This window comes from Temnothorax nylanderi, unplaced genomic scaffold, assembly GCF_030848795.1.
Source record: "Temnothorax nylanderi isolate EJ_2023f unplaced genomic scaffold, tnyl_v1.0 TNYL_tig0835_pilon, whole genome shotgun sequence".
NCBI lineage: Eukaryota > Metazoa > Arthropoda > Insecta > Hymenoptera > Formicidae > Temnothorax > Temnothorax nylanderi.
Genome location: NW_027249897.1, coordinates 25741 through 53519, shown reverse-complemented (window position 1 = coordinate 53519; position 27779 = coordinate 25741). Strand labels below are relative to the sequence as shown.

Below are 27779 nucleotides of genomic sequence, written 5' to 3'. Positions count from 1 at the left end.
GAGGCGACATTTGTCGGCGCTATGTCCACGTTTTTTGCAAATCTGACATATCAAATCTCAGTTCCCAACCCGGTTTTATTGTGTAACTGTTGGGGAGGTTGAGTCAGTTTTCTACAATTAGAGGCTATGTGTCCCTCTTTAAAACAGATCTGACAGGTTTCGTGAGATCGGGTAACAATTGATGGTTTATTTGATATACTACCCGGTCCTTGTCGTAAATCCGTCATCTCGCGTAGCTCTCTCTCTATCCGTAACGCGTCGCCCACGGTGGCTTGGACGTCTAGATTTCTCATTACTCTTTGCTCTATTGCCGGTTTTAATCCTCTAATAAAGCATTGCACATATCTCTTTCTAAAGATGCTTTAATGTTCTGTCCGGGAAGGGCATTTCCTGAATTTTTATGTGCTTCTAATATTTGTTTTCCTAATAACTTTACTCGATTTGCGTATGTAACAACGTCTTCCTCATTTTTTTGGTAAATGCAACCTAACTCTCCTTGTAATTGATAAATATTTTTAGAAAGGCCGTAAACTTGTTCTAGGTGTTTAGTTAATGAAGCTACTGTGTCAAAATCTTGGTCCTGTATTGTACGGCGAGCTTCGCCTACAATTCGGGTTCTGATTATCTTAGTGAACTGAGGTTCTGCCTCATCGGGCAGCATGGCCTTCGCTTCTTCGCATCCCTCGATAAAATATGTTAACGGAATATTTTTTCCGTCAAAGAAGGGAACGGCCTCTACCGCGTATTTTAGTGTAGCGAAAGGATTAGCGTGTGCCATTGTTTCAGCGATGCTTATAAAAGAATTATACTCGACTTGACGTACAGGTTGAATCGTTTTATTCGAGGAATCGTCGGAAAAGCGAAGAGTGAAATCGGAAGTATCGGTGATGTTTTGTTTGTCTTCCGCAATATCGCCAAGGTTTGGGGTGAAAATTCGTCTAGGTGTAGGTTTAATGGTTGGAAGGGGAGTCGATGTATATGGTGTAGAACTAATGGGTTTAATTTTGCCTTGATTCTCTAGGGCTTGTTTATAAAGATCGTCAACTTGATCTTTATCAGATTTTGACCTCGTATTCATCACCACCCTCGAAAAATCGCACTTTTCATCCCGGACGAGCCCCCAAAATTTAAGGTCTGTTACGTCAGAACCCCGGAATTTAGGTATATTGGTTCGACGGATAGCGAAGGAAAGGCTATCCAAGGGAGGGGGTATGGGAAGACGTAACGAGATCTTTATGTTCTCTCGGGTTCACGCTAGAAGGGCGCGTGCCTCGAGTCAAATGCACTTTTCGGGACAACTCTAGTCGTGGGTCAACGTCCAGAAGGGACGCTATTACGCCAGCTGAGAGTTTCGTGCACTCGCGGTCCTGTTTTCGGTCAAGGATATAATATCCCTATTACCGGGGATCGGACCTTGTGCGATTTAGAGAGGTAGCGGTGAGGCGAGGTCTTATTTATAACGAATAAACATTGAGTTTAATCTTATCAAATAATTAGAACATTTATTACAAAAAGCAAAAGAACAAATATTATTACAAATTAAAATTCATTATTATATATAAAATGCGTGAAAGTGTGGTGTGTGGGTGTAGAGTGACATTTGTTTCGGTACGGATGTTCCACAGATTCGGAGGGTCGGGGATGATTTTTATAAAGATCGGTATTCTCCCCGTCAAAATACATTTGGTGAGTAAATTTACATTAGATTGTGGGGAATAAGCACGGGCTGTATATGTGTGAATATATAAAAGTAATGTATAAGAATGAAATATAATTACAAGCTAGATGTTTATATAAAGTATGTACACATATCGAGGAACTATTGTGGTTCTAGTTATATTATTTAAAAAAATATTCTAATCTAAAGAAATCGCTTCGTAAACGATTTCTACGCTAGAAGTAGAGAGCGCGGGGGAAGGTGATCGAGGGTCGAGGATCTCGATCGATGATGTGGAGATAGCGGGAGAGGATGTCCGGTAATGTTGATCTTCCGGATATTCATACGGGAGGGGGGAATAGGGGTCGAAAAAAGGCGCTCCGGGGGGAATCCTCGAGTTCGACGGAAGGAACCGGGGAATAGGAGGGCTCTAAGAAGGGGGATGAGTCAGGGGTATCGGGGGAAGATCCGATACGCAAGGGAACGACAGACAGGTGAGGGAGATGGCGAAAGAGGAGAATCAAGGATAGAGTGGTCGATATGCGGAGACTGTTTGCGTCTTAAAAATGAAGCAAGGAGCTGTCGCTCCACTATACGAGCGCGCCTGTTTCGTTTTATCCGATTCCGGATAGTTATGCCCAAGGACTTGCGACGGGGTATTTGTGAGTTCACTAAAATTAATTTGAATCCGAAATGAGGCAGGATTTAAAGACAAATTTATATTTATGTATATAGATATATATATATGTATTCTCGTATATGGTATATACATATATATATATATATATAGTTATGTAGAGATGTATATAGATAACCGAGGGGGTATCTCGGACTTACTGTTGACGGTTGCGATCGGGGAATGTCTGAGGTGACTGCGGCGGATTCTTCCGGACGTGAAACGTATAATTGCGGTAGTGGTCCCGATTAGCGAGTTCGTCGGAGGCCTCTGTTCGGGTTAGTACTGCGGGTGATGGACACGCACACAGAATCTACTCGCGATTGTTGAAACCGCGGGAGCAACAGAAATCTGTTTCACGTTTGAGTAAAAGTACGGCTGGTAAATATGGCTTCAAGATAAAACGTCTCGGACTGGATCAGAAGTGACTCCAAGTGCGCAAAGTCGCGATTTTTATACAAATTTAAGGAGGCGGGATTATGTTTTAATTCGATTTGATTGGTGGAGTTCTCTTCTGATCGTGACGTCGGTTTCGATTTTCCGCCTATCCCCTGGCGAGTTTCCCCAAAAATCGTCATTGTCTATGAGCAATTTCTAATTAGCGGCTATTCATTGGCGAGTACGTTATCACTTGCCCTTTGACAGTCCCTTCCAGAAGCTTAACTTTATCTATCGCCGCGAGCCGTGGGTCTTAGGTCAATCTGCGTTTCACGGAAAAGCGTGATCAGCTCCCCCGTGACCCGAGAGGTCACCCAGATCCTTATGGCATTTTTAATTTATTGCGCCCTTATCCCACGAAATTTCGAGATAATTGAAATTTCGTGCTTCATTTCGTGGAATTAGAATGGAATCCGACAAACAAGTCTATAATTTGCCTATTTTATTAGGCTCGAGCCTTCTGGAAGGTTTCGTCATTTACTATTTAATGAGCGATGACAGTTGGAGTGCATCCGCTTCGTCAATTGATAACCGCTATTTTACGGTTTCCGTCTGTTTCGTGTGATGAAATGAGCGATCCCACGAAAGAAAGAAATCGTGGAGTCATCAGGACGTAACACTCTAAAGACGCTACTAAATATTAAAATTGATTATTAAAATATCGGAAACGATTGACCGTTGGCATCTAAATAGGGGTATTATTACATTCGAGGGAATTTTCTTTGTAATCCTGCCAAGTTTCATCAAATTTGGCAGAGTTCAGTTCTAAGCCTTCCCTTTTAAGATTTCATAGTACAGGATAGTTTAATTTTCAGTCTATATTGTCAATACACCATTATAAATTTTTAATTTGTAATAATGATTTAATGGTTAAATAGAAACTTAATTTAACAAATGTGTTTGTTTAATTGTACGTATTTTCAATCATTTTATGCTTTACACCGTTTCATTCTTAATCTACAGGTCAGATTGCTGAAGTAATTACAACGGACGAGGTTTGTATAATTTGCTGCAGGTATTTTATTTATCTTATTCTTATTTATTAAGACTATTTTCAGAAAGACTCCTAATAATAAATTATTTTCGTCAATCACTTGCAAATACATTGGTATACATAATTTCATTTATATTTTTTTCAGGGTTTTATTACGTATCATTGAGTATTATGTTAACCAGAAAAAACTTGTCTTTTTTGGTTTAGGCTTTTTCACCTCAGACTTTATTTACTCTTTCTTGAGTTGTAATTTTTTCGTCTTGTCTATTTCTTTTGTTCATATTCCATTTTATCAATATGTTGCGTTTGGCAAACAGGCGCAGTCGCAAGCCTTATCATTTACTATCTGCAGTACATCGTCGTCGTTTGGAAAAATTAGAAAGAGCTGCACGTAATGAATACGAATATTTACAACAGCAGAATTTAGATGTTGCTGATGCTAGAGCCGATTCAGACTTTGTTGAGGAAGGTCAAATTCTTGCAGAATGCAGTCAGACTGGAGGAAGATGAAATTTCTGTATCTTCTGATGCATCAGCTAATGATGTGCAATGTGCTTTTAATGAGGTCGATGAAGTATTAAGTTCTTCAGACGATGCTGAATCCATTTCAGATTATGATGATGCGGTGGATATTGAGCCTCGAGACACTATTGATAATTTTCAAGAACGCCTTGCTGAAGTCTTCGTACGCAGTAATATGTCTCATTCGCAAATAAATGCTGTTTTACAGGTTGTTCGAACACATCCTTGTTTATCTACTTTGCCAAAGGATAGTAGAACTCTTTTAAAGACTCCACGTACCGCGCATCCCACACTTAACATTGCAGGGGGTGAATATCTCCATTTAGGATTTGAGACAGGAATTCTTTCCATTCTTCAACAAACCTCTCCGGAACTGATTCCACTTGACACTTTGATGGTAGACTTTAGTACAGATGGTGCAACACTAGATGGACAGGGAAAAATTCAAATGTGGCCAATACAAATTAGGATTGCAAATATTCGTCGAAGTAAACCAGAAATTGTAGGCGTCTGGCGAGGGTCATCAAAACCAAATAATGCGCAGGAATTATTCCAATATTTTGTGGATGAAGTTCAGGATGTATTAAATCGTGGAGTTGTTTTTTATAATCAATTGAAAGTAATTGAATTGAGATGTTTCATAGCAGATTCTCCTGCGCGAGCTTTTGTATTGGGTCATAAAGGCCATGGCAGTATATTTCCGTGTTCAAAATGTTGGATTCGGGGAAATTGGCTTCGTCGTGGAGTAGTAGCTTATCGTGGTATTCAGCACAGGCCCCGTACAGACGAAGAATACAGACAGCGCATTGATGGAGAACATCATACAGATTCTGACTCTGCTCTGCTTACTTTAGGGATAGGGTTGGTAACTCAAACGGTCTTCGACTTGATGCACACTGTTTTTCTTGGTGTCGTCCCAAAAATAAATAGCGTTTTTGTTGATGGAAAATATAATCCAAATTTAAAACTTTCAGCCAGATCACTTGACATTATTACTAAACGTCTACAGCAAGTTAAGAATTACTGCCCTAAGGAATTTTCACGAAAACCGCAATTCATGAAAAAATATGGAGGGTTTAAAGCTACGGAAAATCGCCAACTTCTTTTGTATACTGCCCCAGTTGTTTATTATGGACTTATAAATCCTGCTGCATATAAACATTTCTTCTATTACATTCCGCCATTCGAATTCTAGTCAGTTCTTCCTTATCAGAAGACCGTCTTGATTTTGCACACACAGCAATAAACATTTTGTAAATAGAGCAGAAGATATATATGGTCCAGAAATTCTTTCTTACATTACTCATTGTCTTTTACATCTCGTAGATGACGCGAGACGCTTTGGCTCATTGAATGAATTGTCCATGTTTCCATATGAAAATAATATGACGTATTTCCGCAAAGCTTGCCGGAAGCCTCATCAACATTTGCAGCAAATCGTAAATAGGCGACTTGAAAAGTTACAAGTTACACAAAACATCGTACATAATGTAACTGAAGAAGTGATACGTTCCAGTAGATCCTGGGTTAGTCCTGTAGTTTTTGATACTCCCCTAGATAGTCGTCAATTTCAGATCTTAGACACAGGAAAATTTCGTATATCGGTGAAGAATCAGGATAATACGGTAATATTACACAATTCAAAGGTTTGTCTTGTTCAGAGCATCATTCTCTTGCGTGAGCATTATCAGTTGGCGGTTAAAGAGTTTTGCAGAGTTGAAGATTTTTTCGATGTTGGTTTGCCATCGTCATCAGTAGGTGTCTTCCGATGTTCTTTATTATCTGATGAAGTCAATGTAATAGATCTTAATGAAGTGGAGAGTAAATGTTTTCGCATGCCTTATTGACACACTGAAGACCATACAGATCCTATTGTTGACGTCTGGATAGTTGCAGTCATTCTACATACTATAGATTAAGATGCCTTCATTAGGTGAGTTATCTCAAATCATTATTTAGATGAGTCAACGAGGGAGAGGAAGAGGAGCGGACAAGACGTACAAACTCCAAGAGTTGCAATCGCTGGATGCGGATATTGCAAAATATTGCACGTCCCGTCCCGGAAAGAACACACAAAGACACATGGCACAAAACATCACAACTACACTGCAAAACATATCCTCTTTATATATAAAGGACACTTCTATTTTATAACGGAATATACAATGTTAAAACGGATTTCTTTTGTGTCCATTTTATTTAAGCGTGACTGACGCAATTCTTAACGTGACACTTTATTCATATATATTAAAATCCTTTATATAAGTAGGACTGATAGTGATTATTATTAAGACAGACGTTATAACGGATAATGTAAAGGACATGGTCATTGGTTGTGGTTTCCGTCATATATATTTAAAGCGGACAAAAATAACATAACCATGATGGCAGCCTGATCTTCTTTTGTTGCCCGAACAACGGCTCGGCCCGGACGCGTACAAGTAACGCACGGTGGCGGCCATCGGCCCAATCGCGGCGATAGCGCTCGCGATTCGAGTCGGGGTGTCGGTCGCGGTGCGAGGTGGCACACACGACACGATGCGGCCTATCGAGATGGTGTAGTAGTGTAGTGTAGCGCGCGCGCAAGGCGGGCCCCTGCGTGAGCGCGAGAGAAAGAGTGTGTTTTCGTCCTCGCCGTCGTCCTCGCCGTCATCGCCGTCGTCTTCGTAGTTCGAGAGTAGAGTGCACCTGCGGATCGCGACTCGTCTCCTGCCCTTCGTCGCTCCCGTTGCATCGTTGTTCTACTCTGTCGTCCTCGTCGCCGACGACCGTCTCGACGATCACTGTGCCATCGTCATCGACCTCGTCGTCGCCGTTGTCGTCGCCGCCGCCGCCGTCGTCGTCGTCGTCGTCGTCGTCGGCGGCGGCGGCGGCGGCGGCGGCGGCGGCGGCGGACGTCGCGAGACGCCCGACGTCGTCATCGAGACGGATTTCACCGATTACCCTGGATTACTCGCGACACGACGCCCGCGGATAATAACACAAATGTGTGTTTTTTTGTATTCGCCTTTACATGAACGTGAAACGAGCGAAGAAGCTTGTACGCATGAAGGTAAGTTTTTATTACAAAAGTAAATCATTTATTATACATTATCATCTTTAACCCTTTAAATACGGCTGTCGTCAATAGACGACGGAACGAAAATTTCGCGAAACACGGCTGTCGTCAATAAGAGACTATACTATATTTTTTTGCGTTTGGACAGCCAGTTTTATTAATATATACCAGTAGTTAAAGAGTTAAATGTATATTACATATAGATCTCGTATATTATATTGCGTATATTACATTATTATATTGCGAACAGAAATGAATAAAATTGTACTGGTTCATACAGTTGCAGTAGTGGCGATAGAAAACTTGACTGGCCCAGCATTTAATGAAGTCAACAATCAAGAGCAAGATTCTCAACAGACTGTGCAATCTGCAAGCAATGTAGTAGAGGACAACTACAAAGATATTTAGTTTACCAAGTTTACCAAGAGTAAAGGACTTTTTTCTCGAACAGGTAAAATCTTATATAATAAATTGTTATAACTATTTTTGTTGCTTTATTATATGCTCAAAAATATATATTACCTCTAATTTTTGTTTTGTGTAATTTGTGCAGAAAGTTCCAGCATTTGAAGATCTAATTACACCTTTTCCTGGACCAAAAGTATATTACAATGATACTACAGCCTGGCTTGTAATCAATGAGATTGATCAACTGACGATTTATGTTGCATCTGCGGAAGAGGCAGTCGCTCTGGGATTAGCTGTTTACTACATAAAAGATCTGAGTTATCCATCATCTTTTAGCCAATTGCTTGGTTTAATTGAATCTTTGTGCCTGGGTAATAATAATCAATTTTTGGGCAAGCGAGCTAAAGAAATTCTATCCATGTGTGTTTCATAAATTGTAATGCAGAGTTTTTTCTATTATTATGTTTATATTTGTAGTTTTGTTTTTGGATTTTTGAGCTCATCCTTCCTTTTCTTTTATAGGTATATATTATATGTATAACTATATATGGATAAAGATTATTTTTTAGTTTCTACTTGCTTATTCATACTTTATATATAAATTTTCTAATCACATAATATAATGTTTTATATACATATATGTAATAAGTATATGTGAGTACAATAAAATATTGTCTTTCAGGTAATATGTTCTTCTTCATATCCGGAAAAGAATCTAAAAGGACACCACACAAAACCACGGGAAAAGGCCTTTCGGTCAAATTGTCTCAAACTTCTAAATAAAAGAGGGCATAAAATAAGAATTTTAGCGCAAACAAAAGGTCGAGATGTTGACCCGTTCGGGAGTTATTTAGGGTCAAAGTTCGAAAAAGCTAATTATTTACCCTAAATAACTCCCGAACGGGTCAACATATCGACCTCTGGTTTGCGCCAAAATTTTTCTTATTTTATGCCCTTTTTTATTTACGAGTTTTAGACAATTTAACCGAAAGGCCTTTTCTCATGGTTTTGTGCGGAGTCCTTTCTAAATTTCCGTTTTATTTATAACGGATATATTATTCCGTTTTATTTATAACGGATATATTATCATAGGACAAGGTCCTGTACATATAATTCCGCTTTAATTTCATACTTACATAAAGTGGAAAAAATGTCCATTTTTTCCGTTATAGTTTCGCGGAATTTAGAGTGGATATGTTTTGCAGTGTACACAAAGACAGAATGCACCATTACAGCAACATTCACAATCCCCAGCAGCATCATCCCTGCATGCTTCATCATCATCATCATCATCACTCTCACCTGCACAATCACATAAACACATGCCCCCTCCATCAGCTCCATTACAGCATAAACTCATCTCATCACACTCACCTTCACCAGCTACAAAATCATTCACACGAAACAGTCATTCACTATCAAAAACATCACCACAACATAAACAAATATTATCACGATCTCTTTCACCAGCCACAAAATCACTCACACAAAACAGTCATCCACTATCAAAACCATCATCACAACATAAACAAACGTTATCACAACCACCACCATCATCTGTACAACGGAATCGCCTATCTCCAGCCAGACAAGGACAAAGAAGAGTGGACAAAAGACGGGGAAACATCTTGTGATATAATACGATCTGTAGAGTAAGTTTCAAGAAGGATTACAGCAATAGTCATCTAGTGCACGGATAAAGACATTAATTTTATTTCAGAATGATTGTGACGCAACTAAATCGGATGGAAGAGCGACAAATTTTGATTGAAAAGAAAATCGAGTAAGTATTAACGAATTTACTGAAGAATAGCAAGCAACGTATTATAAATGAATTTTTAATTCCATAATTTTATTTTTTCCTGCAGTGAAAATGTCAAAGCCATCAAACAACTGACGCGAGAGTCTGCAGTAAGAAGACCAGTGAAGCCACAAGGAGTTTTATTTAAAACTGTGGACGATTTCTCAGCCTTCGAAGAAGTTGACGATGATATTTATAATGATTTGGTAAGAATTTTTTCTAAATATATATTTAATTCAGTTTACTACAAAAATTTTGTTACAGGTGGGATACTTTGTTTATCTTGAACGGACCAATCCAGTTGATTGCGCTGCAGAGTATTTTCGCAGCGTATTTCCCGAAGATGAGGAGGTTTCTACATACCTCACCTTGAATGGAAGAACAGGACCAGGGGGATGCAAATTGCGAGACAGTCGCTTTGCTCAAGCATGTCAAGGTTCGTAAAAAAATACCGTTCGTGTTTATATTCTATATTGAATATACACGACGATAACTAAGGTGTTTCTCATAAATTTTTCCAGATGCCATAAACGCCAACAAACATTTTTCCAACCCCAATAAGGTCGAATTTTATGACGCTTTGGAGAAGGCTTTAAAAAGCCTTAAAACTAGAAAATGGCGTTACAACAGAAAACGACGACTTCATCAAGAAAGTGAGGAAGAAAATGAGGAAGTCCCACTCAATCGACGCCAGCGAATGAATAACCCGGAAGAGGACACGGAATTTGAAAACATCCAGGAGGTAGCTGAGGACGCCAACGAACCAGAGGAGACCCAGCACACGGAGGGAGAAAACGCCGATGATATGGACACCCAGGACACCCAGGACACCCAGGACACCCAGGACACCCAGGATACCCAGGACACGGATGGAACGAAGGACAACGACGAGCATGAATATTTGGCAGAAAATGGTAAATAAATAATAGGTATAATAATATATAGTAATTTATAATATAAATTATAAAAAATTATAAAATTATATTAATTATAAATTATAAAATTTGTTAAATTTAAATTAGTAATCTTAAGGCTCCTGGTCCCTACTATAACTATCCTTATTTAATGACATCAGAAGCGAGAAATGACACGTTGAAAATTCTTGCACGGTATTTCCAAATAAAGAGATATTTTGCACTTCATATCACTTCAGCACACTTCAAAAATATTCCGAGTTCTACACATTTCCCTTGACAGTTAATAAACAGTCGTAAAATGAATGTAATGCAAAGCCTAACAATGTAGGCTTATGCGCAGGTACATAAACGTGCATAGTTAGGCTTCGTATTACATTTATTTTATGACTGTTTATTAATTGTCAAGGGAAATGGAAAAAACTCGGAGTATTTTTGAAGTGTGCTGAAGTAATCTGTAGTGTTATTTTGTGCAAAATATCTTTTTATTTGGAAATACCATGCAAAGATTTTCAACGTGTCATTCTTGCTTCTGACGTCATTACATAAAAACAGTTGTAGCAGGGACCACTACAATAAGAAGAAGGTGTAGCATTGCGCATAATAATGGCCGAAGAATAGGAAACAACCAATCAAATTTTTGTCCGAAAAATTGACACGTTGGCATATATTAGGGGAGGAGCCATGTTCCTTCTTGCATGTCGGATAAATTTTTTATTGGTGAAAGAAAATTGACGACTGCGCATGGAAATGCTACACCTGTCTTGTTATATCATGGCAGGGACCAGGAGCCTTAAATAACAAATAAATAAAACATTATTAATTTCTATTAATAAATAATATAATTCCAGATCTATACGACGATGAGAGTAATGATGGTATAACCCTTTTTAGCAGTCCACCAGACTTTTGTTAGTATGGCGGTATGTATTTTTTGTATTTTGTTTATTTGCTTGGAGAAGCAGTAATAAATTTGGATGTGCTTCACAGAGAACGGCGGGGTGGGGCCGTTCTCATCCCTAATTCATTTCTTCTTTTTTTTTCAGGATAAATGGTATGGAGGGGCAAATATTTGGTTGTGCCTCACAGGAAAGGGCGGGGATGGGGCCCTTTCCCTTTCACATGACTTTTTAATACAATTTCATTACAGTTATTAATTATATCAAATCTATACATAATATAAACGTTATATTAACAACGTTTCGATCCTTTTTTGGATCATCTTCAACGCATACTGATAATGAATTAAAAATGTATATTGTTTATATTGTTTAATTACTTAAATTATAGTAAAGTATAAAGCGCACAAATAACCGCGTTGATTCTCATAGCGTGATCTAATTTTATTTTGTTCATTATCGAGAGTCCTAATTATTTGATTATACAATAATATATTATATATAGTTAATTATTACCTTTTAATTATATACATATTTTGTATTATAACATTATTATATATATATAATATGAAAATTTTGTTTCGTTTTTATCATGTATATATGAATTATTATATAATGTATTTAAATGAATAAATTTTGTATAATTTAATTACAATTAAATTGAAATAATGTTTTTTTATACGTATATAACCTTTATAAATATATAATGGGATGGGGAAAAACCGAAAAAAGCCGGTACGATAATGCATTCTCGTTCTAGTACACTATTGGTACCGTGAGAGTACAGCGTACGATCATAACCCTACATCAAGCGCACAGTAGCGCTACGGTAGCCGTACTGCGTACCAAATACGGTGTACTGGTAACGTACGCCTACGGTACGCACGTACGTGGTAGCTACAGTACCGATACGCAAAGTACGACGTACGTTCTCCGTACTAGTACTGTGGAAGTATCTTGTTATATGGGTAGTGCCTAAATTTTCCTATAAAATGAAATAATTTCCATCGATAATCATATCCACACTTCCATTTTCTCTTTTTTTTCACCCTTTAGTTACAGATCACATGTAATCGAGTCGCTGTGAGGCAATATTCGTTGATCTCTGCTAGGTTACGACAAAAAGTGAGGTTATAGGACTTTGTTTTCAGTTTTTAATTTCTTAGGTCATCTGATGAAACAAATATGACACGATTGATAAATTGGTTCTCTAGCACAGTTTTGGTTTTTTAATTGACCAAAGATTTGTAATAAACAGGATTTAAACAGATCTCTTCTACGTGTCACAGGATACCCTACCCAGGTAGCAAACACAAGTCATTTTGACGTCAAATTTTGATCCTTTACTGACCATTCCTGACGTCACTAACTGGCGGCATAATGACGTTAAAATGACGGTCTAATGTCACAGACAATTGACGTCATTTTTTGACGTCTTATTGACGTCAAAAATAGGTCCATTGTACGACATACCGGTTTCTAGAAATGTTTTTTATGAAATTAAAATGTTAAAATGTCTACTTGATAAACGTTTATAAAAAAATGTTCTTTTTCTTTATCTAAGAAAAAAAACTTTTTTAACTGTTTCGTTACATGCCATGTGCGTATAGCCGCTCTCAAGGCGGTCACCCATCCTAGTACAGTACCGCGTCCGAGTCGCTTGACTTCGATAATCTAGTGGACAGTGACGATCTTCTCACCCTGATGCTTCCTTATTAACTGTACTAGGATGGGTCACTAGATCATCGAAGTCAAGCGACTCGGACGCGGTACTGTACTAGGATGGGTGACCGCCTTGAGAGCGGCTATACGCACATGGCATGTAACGAAACAGTTAAAAAAGTTTTTGTTTCTTAGATAAAGAAAAAGAACATTTTTTTATAAACGTTTATCAAGTAGACATTTTAACATTTTAATTTCATAAAAAACATTTCTAGAAACCGGTATGTCGTACAATGGACCTATTTTTGCCGTCAATAAGACGTCAGAAAATGACGTCAATTGTCTGTGACATTAGACCGTCATTTTAACGTCATTATGCCGCCAGTTAGTGACGTCAGGAATGGTCAGTAAAGGACCAAAATTTGACGTCAAAATGACTTGTGTTTGCTACCTGGGTAACAGGTACATCTTTAAAGTGTTCAAAAATCTTGTAATGATAATCTTCTTGATAGCTATAACACTGCGTGAAATAGTTATCATAAAACTATAATCACACGCAACTACATCCACTTATACCATAAATTCGCCACTTCAATCATAAAGTTGCTAAACAAACATATTGCAGTTAATTTTGTGGTTTTTATTTTATTATTACTTTATTAAACAATATTAAGAAGTAAAAATAGTTATATTACAAAAAGACCTTATTTGGACGACTAAGACGTCTTTAAAATGACGTCTTTAGATGGTCTAAGAAATGACGTCTTATAAACGTCCATTATTAGTCGCCGATGTCATAGACTAACCTAACCAAAAATGACTAAAAATAGACGTCATAATGATGTTATGGAATAACGTCAGTATAATGTCATTTTTAAAGACATAGTCGCTTTTTGGTCATTTGACGTCATTTGTACAAACATGACTAGTATTTGACGTCAAAATGACTTGTGTTTGCTACCTGGGTACCTTTCACATTACATGTCACAGTGTACCCTACGCTATGGCTCAATCGACCCCACGCATGGGGTCCACTGTGACAAACGCAGCATTTCGAAAAATCATTATTTTTGCAAAATATTTCTGAAAATTTACTTCTTAAATCATTTACAAACAAAGTTTATTATATTAAACATCGAATAGTCTCATTTATATTATAATGAAGTTATTAAAAATTATTTTTAATGTGATTTGAAAAAACGTGGTTCAAGGGTGCCCACTCTCCCCTGCGCCTGTACCACACGTTAGTATCCCACGATTATTCGATAAGTACTAAAAGAGTACTGGAGGGAGTACTGGAGGGAGTACTGGTGGGAGTACTGGAGGGAGTACTGGGGGGAGTACTGGGGGGAATACTGGAGAAAGTACTGGAGGGAGTACACACACTGAATGAGTATTGGATGAGTACTGGGAAGGAGTACTGACGAAGTCAGTATGGTCGAATTTAGTAGTACTTTGAGTACTTATGTCTCCAGTACTTTCACCAATACTTTTTCCAGTATTAAAACCAGTACTACTTTTTCATAAGGGTTATTACGGGTTAAAACTTGGATATTCAAAAATTGATAACTTTTTATCTAAATTGTGAATCGGTCTGTGGCCCCGAACTTTGAAAGAGAATATAGAATATGATATTAAATTTTCGTCAACTTCGTAGCATTTTGACAAACTCTCCAGAACATTCTTATTAAGATCAAAGTGGATCGGCGAGAGTGCAAAGCCCCCCTCTCCCCCGCCTTTGAAATTTAGCAGGAACTATAGAATCATAATGTAGTTAACTCTGCTTAAAAGGAATTGCATAAGTTAATTGTGCAATTCACTTAATAGATAAAAGTGTAAAGGTCCCCGCACAATGAAAAATCTAAGGAACAAGGAACAGATATTAGCAATTAGTACTTAAGGAATCAAGAATAAAACTGGATGCACAATGAAAAACACAGGCAACGGAAACAGGGAATAATACAGGCAACAGATTTTTAACCTATCGGAAGCCGTGTGTATGTATCAATGCTACACCAGCTTTATTCCTGATTCCTTAGTCCTATAATCGCTAATATGTTCCTTGTTCCTTATATTTTTCAATTTTTTCATTGTGCGGAGGCCTTTAGAAGTAAATATAAGCAACACTTTTATACAGGTTAATGCAATTTTATTTTCTGTTACACGTGTCATTGCTGCACGCAATCGCTCATACAACGTCGTATTTAGGAAATGCCAAATAAGCGTGTAATTTCTCATGTATATCGCGAAATTATTATTTCATAAAATTTTGTTTTTATTTTTTGTATTTATTGACTTATTTTATCATTTGCTTCACACCTTTTGTTTGCGCAAAGCAAATAATTTTAATTTATGCTACTAATGTGAGTATTATTATTGCAATAATTCAATCGATATCATTAGTCTTTAAAATGGGAAAAGAATGAATTATTTCTTTGTTTATCTTAGTTAATTTAATCATTTGAGATGACACTATATAGCATGTGTAAAATCGCAAAAAGTTTTAATAGAAATATCTGCAGTATCAAAAAAGATTTAACTTAACAAAGATGAGTAAAGGGCAGTCTGAAAATTATATAAATATAATAAAATATTCTCTTCGTGAGTGTATAGATAAAAATAATTATTGGCAAATATATAAACAGCTATCTCTGTGCTTCTGACAATTAATCAGTTGGCCCTCATTCTTCTGGTCGCCATCTCATGCTGCGTCTGGCAATAATCCAAAATTTCCATTGCAAATCAATTAAATGAAACAAATGTTACACGGCGGATTTACATAATAATGATGTTTGGTTTTAGTACTGCCAATTGTTATTATTTTCATTTTTGCTAATTATTATTAGCGTGGTAGAGGTGGTGGTGTCGGTATGATTTGACCGAGTTGCGAGGTTTGCCTCGACTGCTGCTGCTCCTGTTGCTGTTGCTGATGTTGACTCCGACGTACTTCGTGAGCCAATAACTTTTGGCGCTTTTCCTCCATCAAGCGCTCACGATGCTTGTGAATATAATCATATACATTTGGAAGACCCATAATCACGCAGGCCGACAGTGCTGATCTGCATATATTCATGTCTGTCGCCTCGTACCTATGTTTAGAATTGTAGGAATAAATAGAAGAATCATAAATGCAACATATGCTTTGAAGAGAATAAACTGTTATTAAACTGAGAGTTTTATTCACGTCACTGCCATTAAATTCATAACTATTTTTAGCATTAATTATTTCGTCCTTTCTTATAGATTATATATATAATCCAATGATAAAATAGATGAACATGGAAGAATTAATTACCATTCGTTTGTTTTCTCGTCGTAACATTCCACCTGGTATGTTGTAGTAACACCATTAAAACCACCGATAGCAAAAATCATGTCATCAATAACTTCAATGGCAAAGTTGCTACGCGGATTATACATATCGGGAATATGGCTCCAGCTGTTCGTAGAAGGCTTATATTTTTCCCCACTGCACATTCTCGATATTCCGTTGAAGCCTCCTTTATAAAAAGAAATTATTAGTTTTCTTATAATTAATAATAATAATACTGTAAAATAAGAAAAACAATTATGAAAGAACTGCGTAATTAAGAAATAAGTTAAATTTTAAATAAATATATACATTAAAATAATTTTGTGTGTGTGTGTGTGTGTGTGCATAAGAAAAAAAGAGTATTTTGGAATTAACTTTCTCGTGTATATAAACATGTTTATGTATAAGTAACGCAAATGCCGTGACAGAATTTCTTTTGTAATAAGTACATGTCTTAATACCAATAACGTAAACACAGCCGTGATAAGATATGCACGACACACCGCTTCTACGTGACCTCATTGCTGTTATCATTGTCCACTGGTTGGTGCTTGGATCATATACCTCGGCTGTATTCATACAGTCATGTCCATCGAAACCGCCCGTAATATATATCTTATCTACAGTACACGGAGAGAATTTTTCGTTATATTTTACCGTTAAATTCATTACAAACTTGGGACAACTTGGCAACCAATCAAATATTATCGGTAACGATAGGAATTTTTTAAATATGCAAAAGACATTTTACAAACAACGTAATAAAAATTACCAAGCAGAATTATAATAATTGAAAAATTATTGAAATTTTAGTATATATTTTAGTAAAATGAATCAAACATGTTTTATTGTAATATATATTAATATTTTTATTATGGTAGATATTAATCATAGAATAGCTCGCATAAAATTCTTCGTAATACATGTTGTCTCACGACTGACGATTTTCAAGGTAAATTCTAAGAGAAATTTCTCTCTGTGTACATATGGGAAATTTACCAATAAGCGTTATAATAGTTATTTTATTGTATTATATTGTAAAATAAAAATAATAAACTTACAATTATTTAATTTAAAATTTTAAAAATTTGTAATTTATGGCCAAAATGAGAATTTAAATCGCCAGTGAATAATGAAAAAATCAGTGTAGGTATCGTTTACTCGACCCAACTGGCAAATTTATTTAAAAAACGCTACGTTTTGACCGTAGATTTCGGTCCTTTTCAAGCGTATGGATACAAATTATTAATTAGTTAAGCTTTAAAAATTAATATACGACTGTCGAATACTGCCACGGATCTAACAAGTCCTTCGACTATCGAACGACTAATGAATATGTCGTTCCAACGTACATTTTTATATTTTAATTCCTTGGACCTCAACGCACAAATTATTTTTTAGATGTGGCGTAGTTTGGGCATTATGCTTAACTAATTAATAATTTGTATCCATACGCTTGAAAAGGACCGAAATCTACGGTCGAAACGTAGCGTTTTTTAAATAAATTTGCCAGTTGGGTCGAATAAACGATACCTACGCTGATTTTTTTATAATTTATGTATTCGTACTTATTCCTTCTCAATAAATAACTTTATTACAATACATATTATTGTTCTCTTTTAATTGTATAGTTCAAAATTACTTACATCTACGTTTATTTTACTTTTTTACAGGAACTATATGTTATTAAAAAATTTCTTTACAAAATACTTATTTATATAATACTTATACTACCAGATATTTTAGACAAATCTATCTACGTATAATAAAGAGATTGATTATGCTGCAATACTTTTAGATAGGTAAAATAGACATATCAGAATATAGTTATTAAGAATTAAGTAGTACCGTTTAATGTCGTTGCACTCGCGTCAGATCTCTGCACGTTCATTGATGCAATGAGGGACCATTGATTTGTCTTGTAATTATAACGTTCCGCCGTTTTTTGTCGATGATATCCATCATATCCTCCCATTGCATAAACTAGATCGTTTAAGACTGCCACGCTAACATAACATCTGCGACAAATGAAAAGATTCTGATGCGAGCCTTCATTGTTGGTGATACTATCAAGGAGCTAGTCACTGAACTTTGGTTTTTATTTGTATAACGTCTATATGCAATTTTCTTTTTTATATCTTTTATATATAATTTTCTTCAGCCTGTTATATGTACCTTATTACTGTAACTATATAATTACAAAATATATTTAAACGTAACTATAAACATGTATCTAAATATTTGTTGTGTTTGCATACTGCACTATTTTTTCTTTAATTGTCTTTATTATAGATAAATAAACAATAAAATTAAAATTATCTAAATAGCAGGACTAGTGACTAGCCCCTTTGAAATATATTCGACCTTCTAACGTTCATGGGAGCAACCTCTCGCCACACCTTGGTCACCGCGTTGAAGCAACGGCAGCTATTGAAATAATCGACGCCGTCAAATCCCCCAATGACGTAAATATCGAAACCAACCACCGCAAGTCCATGATAAGCTCGCGGACCAGTCGGATCTGTTTCCTCAATCTAAAGGGCTCAAAATTTCACACAAATAAATTGTTAAAATTTTAATAAAATAACCATTTTCTTCAATTTTAGTATGTGGTTCGAGAATAATGGATAATAGATCAGTCCAATCACTCAATGATTCTTTTTTATGAACTAAATGGGTTCAAGTAAACAATTGTTTTTCTATGTTTGTTATGTATACAGATGACATAATAAACAAATCTAAACTTGCAATGCTATATCAATGTCAAAGATTTATTGAGATTGTGTTTAAAAAGCTGTAAATTGTCTAATACTACCGGAATCCATCGATCTGCTCTTGTATCGTATGTCTCAATATAATTTGTCGGAGAGCCACCGCTCCATCCACCAATGGCGAACAGAATCTCATGTGGGACTCTGGGTCGTGCAATTTCCGGTGTTGGTACTTCTCCGTCTTTCTGAGTGATCATCTCTAAGTCATACAAGAATTTCAGAGTTTCGATAATAATGGGTCTGCATGCGTCGTTGCCCACGACATAAGGGTGATCCTTGACATTCTCCAAAAAGAACTGCGTGTCTAAGAGACCGAGTCTAATATTCTTCATTAGATCGACGATATAATCCTTCCTAGATTCTGGATCGTGATTTATCCATTTCAAAACCAACTCCCAAACTGTCTGCTCGCTTTTAACATTTAATTCATCAGCGCCGACTAACGGTTTCAGTTCTTCGATAGGCAAATGTAAAATTTCTTCGCTTCTCTGCGATACCTAATATAAATCAAGAAAAACGAAAGATTATATTGTGAAGGAACGACATACATAAGTGAATTATTATGCTAATCGCACCTCGACGAAATGTCCTACAATGAAACGGTAAGCGTCATTTTCTAATTTCTTGCAGAAATGTTGACGGGCGAATCTCATCACTCCGATGCAATTTTCCGGCGCTAAGTTATCTCTCAAATAGTCACAGCACAGATCAAGCACACCTACAATGCTTAAGTAATCCGCGGTGGTCAGCAATTCACATACATTTTCTTGATTCACATCAATGGATCGTAAATATGCATATTCCAGCAAGAGATTCATCATTGGACTTGTCACGCCTGGCAAAAGGACATCGGTTTTCTCACGAGAATGCAATGTAGTTGTAAATAATGCCCTGTAAAATTAATTAAACAATAGAGATTATGACAGTTAAAGTGATATTTATTAATAACTTTATTTACTTTATTTATATATACTTTATTATTTTATTTATATATAGCTATATATTACCATATCAAAAAAGATTGGTATAAGAAATGCGAGTAACAAAACAATTATTAAGTCGTTGTTATCATTTTTAATTATCTTTGTAAGGAATAATTATTAATTAATTATTTTGTACATAGTAAATTTATAAAATAATTTAATGTGAAATCCAGAACGAATACGTCGATTAAAATTCAACCTGAAATAAGTACTGCATGCTGAAAGTATAGCTCGGTGAATCGGGAAGACACCACCATCTTCTAATCTCAATATTGCGTCGCAAAGCAGATTATTCTGTCGGAAATCATAGAGTGATTGCATCGCTTGCGTGCTCATACAACGACCGCCACTTTCAGCTATCAAACGTTGGTTATTTGTATTATATTTTTCATTTTTCTTATTACTGGTAGTTGGCTCTGCATCCATATCAAAATTTGAATATATAAAGAGTTTAGTTGCCGCGACGATATGACGGATTACGACATTTAAATAGTTTAATTAAATTAATTGATTTCTTCAACAGAGACCTGTAAAAAAAAACAGCTAGTAAATATTAATTCTAAAATATATTGCAATATTGTAAAAGATTAAAAAGAATTACGCAGAAATTTTATAATTATAACATTAAAATTATTTTATTAATAATTTGATATTAGACTAATGTTGGATTATAATAAAATAATATAAAAACATATATACTACCTCAATAAATTACTAATAAATTACTTTGTGTTGTATTGGTTAAGTATATATAATACTATAAATGCAAATATATTTAAACTATTTCAAAATTTGTCTATGTTATCGCTATTTTTAAAAATTGTATATCCTATATATTTATTAATTTAACTTATACTTACTCAGTAAGAATAATTGTTTCCTGAAAATTTAGAGCAATCGCACGGGAGGTTAACAAATCGTATTAATCTTGACATCAGGTTTGATGTTTACAATTTACAACTTGATAATTTTTCGATTTGATGTAAAACGTGGTTACAATAAAATCCTGTTCGCGATCAATAGCTGAAATGTGCTGCCGTGTAAGTTCATATGTGCTGAGAATTTGGAATGTGTCAAAATTTTGACACGTGGGCCGGGGGAGGACTGAAGACCAATTTGTAGACTGAAGAAATACAGAAGAGTGAGAATGTGGAATAAAATCGGTGAGGGGATTGTAAGAGGAATACAAACTATTTTGTATGATTTTAAAAGCGAATAAATGTCGCGTCAGGCTGTGACATGTGGTCTTACATGTCCGCCAATCAATCAAAGACTGCTGCTTGACAAAAGAGATCCTTCTGTTCCTGCTTCATAGCGAGCTTGATATAAATATTAATTGTGTTAATTTCATTTTAAGAATATAGATCAATATAAATTATAAAAATTTATAAAGCACGCCAGTCTTGATGTATCGATTAAAATGATTAAATCAAGCAGCTATAATAAAACAACCGAAAGAAGATTAAAACACATTTTCCATAAATATATAAATATATTATAAATCTTATTATAAAGAATCTACTGATCAAATATGTCCTATAGAGATCAAGTATATAACATACACATTAAAAATTTTTTAGTTATTTCTTTGCTTACTCAATTACTTCGATTATTGAATTGAATATATAGTTAGTTTTCCCAATGAGTTTGCAACTTTAATCCAAATCCAACTTCACATCTCTTAACGTAAGAACATTCCTCAGCTAAATTATTCATCCATTTTGTGGATGCTTGCATTGCTTGTGATATACATATGTATATATATATTCGTCATTAATTAAATTAATTATTAGAAAAAAATCTGTCTAAATGAATATTGTATTCCTTTTCTTACACTATATTGCACTAACAATATACATCATGTGCCAAAGACTTCGTCGCTGCAATGACGTCAAGTATTATCCAGGTTTGAGACACCAAGTACGCGTTGGAGATTACAAGTACACATGTTTATGGCCATCTTAACGTTGCTACAATCCTTCTTTTCATCAACATGTTCGTCCTCCTCGACTCCTTCATCGTTTCTTGACTTTCTTTTTCTCTCCCCCCCATCCTCGGATGTATTCTCCTGCTTCAATGCGTCGTGCTTGCAACCCGATCGTCTACAGTCATGAACCAGGCAGGCGCTGCTATCTGGCATTAGCCTGCTGATCGGCAACATGAATCTGACGGAGTATGACGGGGTAACAAAACCGTTACCCCTTGAAATACCGTCGAATAACACGTTCCACTTATTGACGAAGGATTCGTATCCTTTCGCCGTACGATTTTTCGTCTGCATCGACGTTTTCAACGCGATATTCTCCACCTTCGGTGCCTCATTCGGTTGCTCACCAAATAATCGGAAGGTCCATGTGACTACAGCGAAAGTCGCCGCGTTCGTTGGAAACGCTCGAAGGATCGTTGAATTCAAGCCCCGGTACAAGCAACTGTATCCTTCGGCGCGTATAGATTTCTTGAGACAATCCAAAACCCCCGAGTAACGATTGCCACTTTCCGCTTGTATGCGCGACTTGATGACATCAATAGGGTAAGAAATCACCCAAGAAGCTACACCAGCGAATCCCCCGGCCAACAGCATATGAAGTGTTGAAATCGGTTGCTTCGAAGACGTCTTGGTCAACATCTCGTAGGTCACGAAGTATACGCCGTAACTCGGTCCTTCCCTGAGGAATGTAATACCTAGACCCTTAGAGACGCCACGATAACCTTCCTGCCTATAGATCTTCCTCAAGCACTGCATCGGTCCTTGAAAGTTACCTTGGCCCGTGGACTGCAATTGCAGACGTGTTTTTGCTAATTCTATTGGACTTGCGACAGGAGTTTGAGCAAGCCCGGCAGATGCACCAGCCAGAAAATACGATGACAATCGATCAGGTTCGGACAGGTTCCGCTGAGTATATCCATAAACGCCGAAGACGATGGCGTTCACCACAGCCACTCCTGCGATTGGCGAAGACATTCCTTTATAAAGGCCACTCACCTATACAAACCCAAACAGTCAAGTCTGTCGAAAGCAGATCTTGCCAAGTATCTACAGATTTTGTAGACAGAAAGGCTACAGATTTGATGTTCCGATATATCACATGATGTCGGCAGAACGCCAACAGAGGCTACTAAAATAATCAGACAGCAGATTGGCAGCAGAAATCGAGCAGATCCTACTGGAATTGTTCAAGCTTTGCGGGGTTTTCTGCTGATTATGTTAGCGGACTCTGTTGACAAAACATAAATTAAATGTGAATGCAGTTGATGTCAGTCTGCTGACATGTCTGATCAAATCTGTTACCAATCTGCCGATAGACTGCTATCATTTTGTTTACTAGGAAGATATGTGAATAGCATATTATTACTAGATTTTATATTTTGCAAGCAAATATAAAAGCGACTAAACTTTAAGTGTAATTTGTTGTTTTAACACGGTTCTATATCATCATTTTTTTAAATACCGATTCTTTCGCGAATATGGTACGCAAACAATCCCAGGTGCCTCGATATTTTGGATTACGACAATCCTGAGTCTGCATGTGAACCTTAACCGTATCCAAAGGATATCCCACCATAATACCGGCACATCCTGAAATTTTATAAAATAAACTTCATTGTATTGACAATACAAATATAAATACTCTCTTAAATAAATCAAATTGCTATTGTTTCACTTCTATTTGATTTATATAGTATTGAGATATATATTCGCTTTTTATAACCCAGATAGCCAAATGCTGTGAGATTGCTATCATGTTGGCAACAATCGTTGATGCAACTATTTTTGACAAACTTAGGGACAAGGTGAGACAGGATTATGTCTGTCGGATTGAACTCACACGAATTCTAATTCTCTTCACGGTAAATTGATAGCAACATGTTCACACGGATTTGTTATCCGTGAAGAGATGATTTGTGACAGCAACTTGACGACAACTCGTTGTCATTCACGATTAACGGCATATTGATTGCAATTTGAGGGCAACTTCCCAGGCAGCAGCGTCACGTGATTTTCACGTCAGTTTATGGTCAATCGTTACGTCAATTATCCTTTTATAATCATGTAATAATAACGTAAAAATGACAGGAATAAGTCCCAGACCGATGACGACATTTCAAGACGTTGAAAAACGTGACCTTTATGACCTTTTTAGCCTTTTAATGACGTTTTAATAAGAGGATTGTAAAAATCAAATTTATATACAAAATTATAATTAATTAAGAAATCAGATTTGTTTGCAAAATATATACATTTTATGTATTGTGTTTATTTAATTATTATCAGTCTTCAAAAATGTCTTCAAAAGGTATCATTAATATAAGGTTACATCAATCTAAAAGTGTGCCACACTTTATTATAAAAGTGGACTCCACGATACAACTGATATTAGTTGTGCAGTTTCGTCATATATATATATCGTTCATATACTATCGTTCGTCATATTTTAAATATGAGAAACAGAACCGATCGGATGCCATCTATCGGATCTGATATTTGCACATTCTTTACAAACGTGTGACAATTTCATATTGTTAACACTTTGTTAGCAACAACCTACAATTAAAAAACTTCATAGCTTGAAGACATATACGCAACAACGGATGGAAATCATATTATATATATGTGTTGTTGCCATCATGTTTGCGTCATGATGCTCAAGATGGAACGACGAATCATTCATTGCTGTCATGTTGCTGACATGTTGCAGACAACATAACGTACAAGTATTGTAGACCGTTTGCTCTCGAAATTGCGTCAATTGATTGCATGTATAAGCAGTCATGTAGCTGTATTTGTAACACAGTGTTCTATTTTGATGTCAGCAAATTTACAGCAAATATATAACAACACATGCAATCCTACATTAGTTTGCTCAATATGCTATATCACGCTTGGCTATCTGGGAAGTGTTAATGTGATATGACTGCCGTACCATATGTTTTATATTTGCGTAAAACATTACATGACGAAAATATTAAATAGAACGAAGTATGGTTTTGCAATAGATTTTTCTATCTAACGACATAACAAGCGAAAACGTAAGCTGATATAAATATTGTTATTTGAGTAAGTTTGATAAAACAGGAAATCACAAAATTGTTTGTTTCTAAATATGTTATTCTAAATATCTCAATCTGTGATAACCAAATCGTACGATACAATATTTTTTTCTCTTTTTATTATTGTCATTTAAACTTTAAACAACTCAAGTATATCTATCATAAAAAGAGACTGATAATTTTAACTTCCATTGGATTGCACATTTTTATTTAAGCAAGTCAAGTACATATGAAAAGCAAATAATAATTTTAACATTTTTATTAACTCGATTACACCTTTTTATCAAGCAAACGACAAATTTTGAAAACAATAAATAATTTTGCAGCTAATTATATAAATTACACCAAAACACTTCAAGAAAACTATAATTAAAATTTTACCTCCCAAACATCCAGCAAGAAAATCAAGCGAGCAAGCCATCTTTGCCCTGTATTATCTGCAATGACCTTCCACTTGCAATATCGTCTGCTTCTGAAAGGCTCGTCTTCAAATCTCGTTCTTTTCAAGTATGCATCGAAAGTTGTGCAAGTCGTAGATCGGTTAATTATAGCGGCCAATAAATTCGAATCCATGAAAGCCTGATAACTGATTCTTTTAAATTAAACTTTAAACAAAACATTTGCTTATTCCTGGAAAATAATTAGTCAACAGTAAGTAAATTTAAGATTAGAGCTAAAAAGTATTTTACGTTATAGAAATATTATCGATTTTAAACTGTTTTAAATTGTTTTCTAATTTATTCTTTAATTTATTTTATAAATATTGTTAAATATTAAATATTTTTAAATATTTTAAATATTATTAAATAATTTGTAAAAGTAAAAATAAAATTATCGTAATATTTCTAATTAATTTGATAGTGTTAGATTTTCTATATCCCTTCTTCCTTCTTATATTTTTTCATTGATTTAAACTATGTTTTTGTTATAAATTTAAATGTATAATGTGTCCATTTCATAACATATTTTAGAATATATATGTTGCTGGTTTAAAACTATTAAATATAGAAATAAAGAAAATAGAAGAATAGTATAACGATGTAGTTGCAACAGTTTAATTTAAATATATTAACTGCGTTATTTTAATTAATAATCGATTGTTTTAAATAACACTATTTCACCTAAAGTTATATTTAATTTTTGCCAGACGGTAATAAAAACTTCACTTATCAATGCCAAATAAATTCTATCGTAAATCACTCGTTTGTCTCTTACCAAAAATCACATGTACGCAACGTCTAAACAAAAATAATCGTTCCGCGTGCCTCCTTCGTCGAATCGTCTTTCTTACTGAAGTCGGCATTTCTTTCAGCTTCTTCTTGGTACACAGATCACTGTTTGCATTATCAAACCACTGACATACCCACACAAATATCATTATAACACTGTGCTGAATATTATTGAAAAATATGTTAGCAACATTTATGCATCCGCTATAAGCTGCCATCGTGACCTAGCGAAGCATGGGTCAAACATTTCACGATAAGATTGATCGAGTCTTAATAACGTTCAGAATACATGTATTTCATTTTATATTGGCACCATTTACATATTGCAAGTGCTTACGTGATTATTGCGATCAATAATACGATAGATAATAACACGAGTTATTTTGAGTATTGTAAAGATAAAACGAGGAAGAGCAATACGCTTAGATGATACGGCACGCGACCTAAGATAGCAATTATCATATTAAGATCAATCCATTCAATTAAGTTAAATATTTTTCAATTCATAGAAAGACGTAATAAATAAAAATATAAAGTATAATGCAATTATAAAGTAAATATATTTAGAAAGATTTCAAGAAGCCAACATTAATCTTTTATAATAAAGAATAGTTTATAATAAAGAAATAAATACTCGAAACAATACATTTTGTACATTAATTGAATCCATATTGAATTATCTTCGGTTGATTTTATGAAATGTTATAATTTAAAAGTTTTACATCTATCGTGTTATTTGTAATTATATTAAAGTATTTTACTAATAAATTTTGTTTCATATTGTAGATAATTCTCATAAAGACTTATCTCATAGAGACAACAACTTCATTCGTAAAATAGTGGTAATATAAATTGCAGATAGCATAAAGATATTATTTAGAAATGTCAAATAAGATGTCGTATAAAAGATAATTATTTGTTTCTTATAAAAAAATAATTATTAAAAATAACTTTTATCATTTTCTTTTAAACTTTTATAATATTATTTCTAATTTAATTATTTAAAATGAAATGCTCATATATAAGTATCAAAGATTATATCAATTTAGAAAAGATCAAAATCCATGGTCGAAATGTCTTGACGATTAATCTGACCAAAACCAATGGTCGGATTGTCATGATGATTAGCCAATTGTAGTCGATTAAATGAATTTTAATTGTTTATTATTTATAGGCGAAATAAAAATGTACTTTCAATTATATATTATTTCTTTGTTTATATTCCTATTAATAAGATTCTTTTTCAAACAGCTTATTAAATGCAGTTAGTCGAGCAAGATCGCTAATAATAATATCGTTACATCGATTCTATGTAATACGATATTACAGTATAAACTTATTAATACTTATATCATCATTTCTACTACATCTCTATAATTGTATCTCTGTTTTGCGCCTAGTTTTG

General features: G+C 35.2%; 2 protein-coding genes and 1 pseudogene across 7 annotated transcripts; 1 reads left to right on the top strand and 2 right to left on the bottom strand.

Moving 5' to 3' along the window:
* Positions 1-6167: 6167 nt before the first annotated feature.
* Positions 6168-12016, top strand: LOC139785581 (uncharacterized; annotated as a pseudogene).
* Positions 12017-15156: 3140 nt separating this feature from the next.
* Positions 15157-21422, bottom strand: Klhl10 (kelch-like protein 10). Of its 3 annotated transcripts, none has more exons than XM_071724754.1 (9): positions 20957-21422; positions 20296-20623; positions 19689-20004; positions 19158-19610; positions 18707-18876; positions 18191-18360; positions 16804-16962; positions 16325-16529; positions 15157-16118 (listed from the first exon to the last, which is right to left on the bottom strand). In XM_071724754.1, the coding sequence occupies exons 2-9, from the start codon at positions 20520-20522 to the stop codon at positions 15872-15874; spliced, it is 1947 nt and encodes a 648-aa protein (XP_071580855.1). In that variant the 5' UTR covers positions 20523-20623; positions 20957-21422; the 3' UTR covers positions 15157-15871. The 3 variants fall into 3 exon arrangements, with proteins under 3 accessions (XP_071580855.1, XP_071580856.1, XP_071580857.1); XM_071724755.1 differs by having other exon boundaries at positions 18191-18380; positions 18742-18876; XM_071724756.1 differs by lacking the exon at positions 16804-16962.
* On the bottom strand, positions 20296-26534 carry LOC139785586 (mitochondrial basic amino acids transporter). 4 transcript variants are annotated; one of them, XR_011722004.1, is made up of 5 exons: positions 26361-26534; positions 25527-25731; positions 23546-23673; positions 21931-23079; positions 20296-20390 (listed from the first exon to the last, which is right to left on the bottom strand). XR_011722004.1 is itself a non-coding variant. In XM_071724758.1 (4 exons), exons 2-4 carry the CDS (start codon positions 25564-25566, stop codon positions 21988-21990), a joined length of 1260 nt encoding a protein of 419 aa, XP_071580859.1. In that variant the 5' UTR covers positions 25567-25775; positions 26361-26533; the 3' UTR covers positions 21897-21987. The 4 variants fall into 4 exon arrangements, 3 of the variants coding, with proteins under 3 accessions (XP_071580859.1, XP_071580858.1, XP_071580860.1); XM_071724758.1 differs by lacking the exon at positions 20296-20390 and having other exon boundaries at positions 21897-23079; positions 25527-25775; positions 26361-26533; XM_071724757.1 differs by lacking the exon at positions 20296-20390 and having other exon boundaries at positions 21897-23079; positions 26361-26533.
* Between the last annotated feature and the right edge of the window lie 1245 nt (positions 26535-27779).

Bases quoted from the DNA above. Each gene is read 5' to 3' on its own strand.
- Klhl10 (XM_071724754.1), bottom strand. From the start codon at position 20,522: ATGGATGCAGAGCCAACTACCAGTAATAAGAAAAATGAAAAATATAAT. The intron at 16,963-18,190 runs GTACTACTTAAT...CGTGTACTGTAG, and splicing joins GAGTGCAACGACATTAAACG to ATAAGATATATATTACGGGC. The intron at 16,530-16,803 runs GTATTAAGACAT...CTTTTTATAAAG, and splicing joins CGGCTGTGTTTACGTTATTG to GAGGCTTCAACGGAATATCG.
- LOC139785586 (XM_071724758.1), bottom strand. From the start codon at position 25,566: ATGGCTTGCTCGCTTGATTTTCTTGCTGGATGTTTGGGAG. The intron at 23,674-25,526 runs GTAAAATTTTAA...ATAAAATTTCAG, and splicing joins TCTTGCTGGATGTTTGGGAG to GATGTGCCGGTATTATGGTG. The intron at 23,080-23,545 runs GTATTTAAAAAA...GGGTTTGTATAG, and splicing joins CCATATTCGCGAAAGAATCG to GTGAGTGGCCTTTATAAAGG.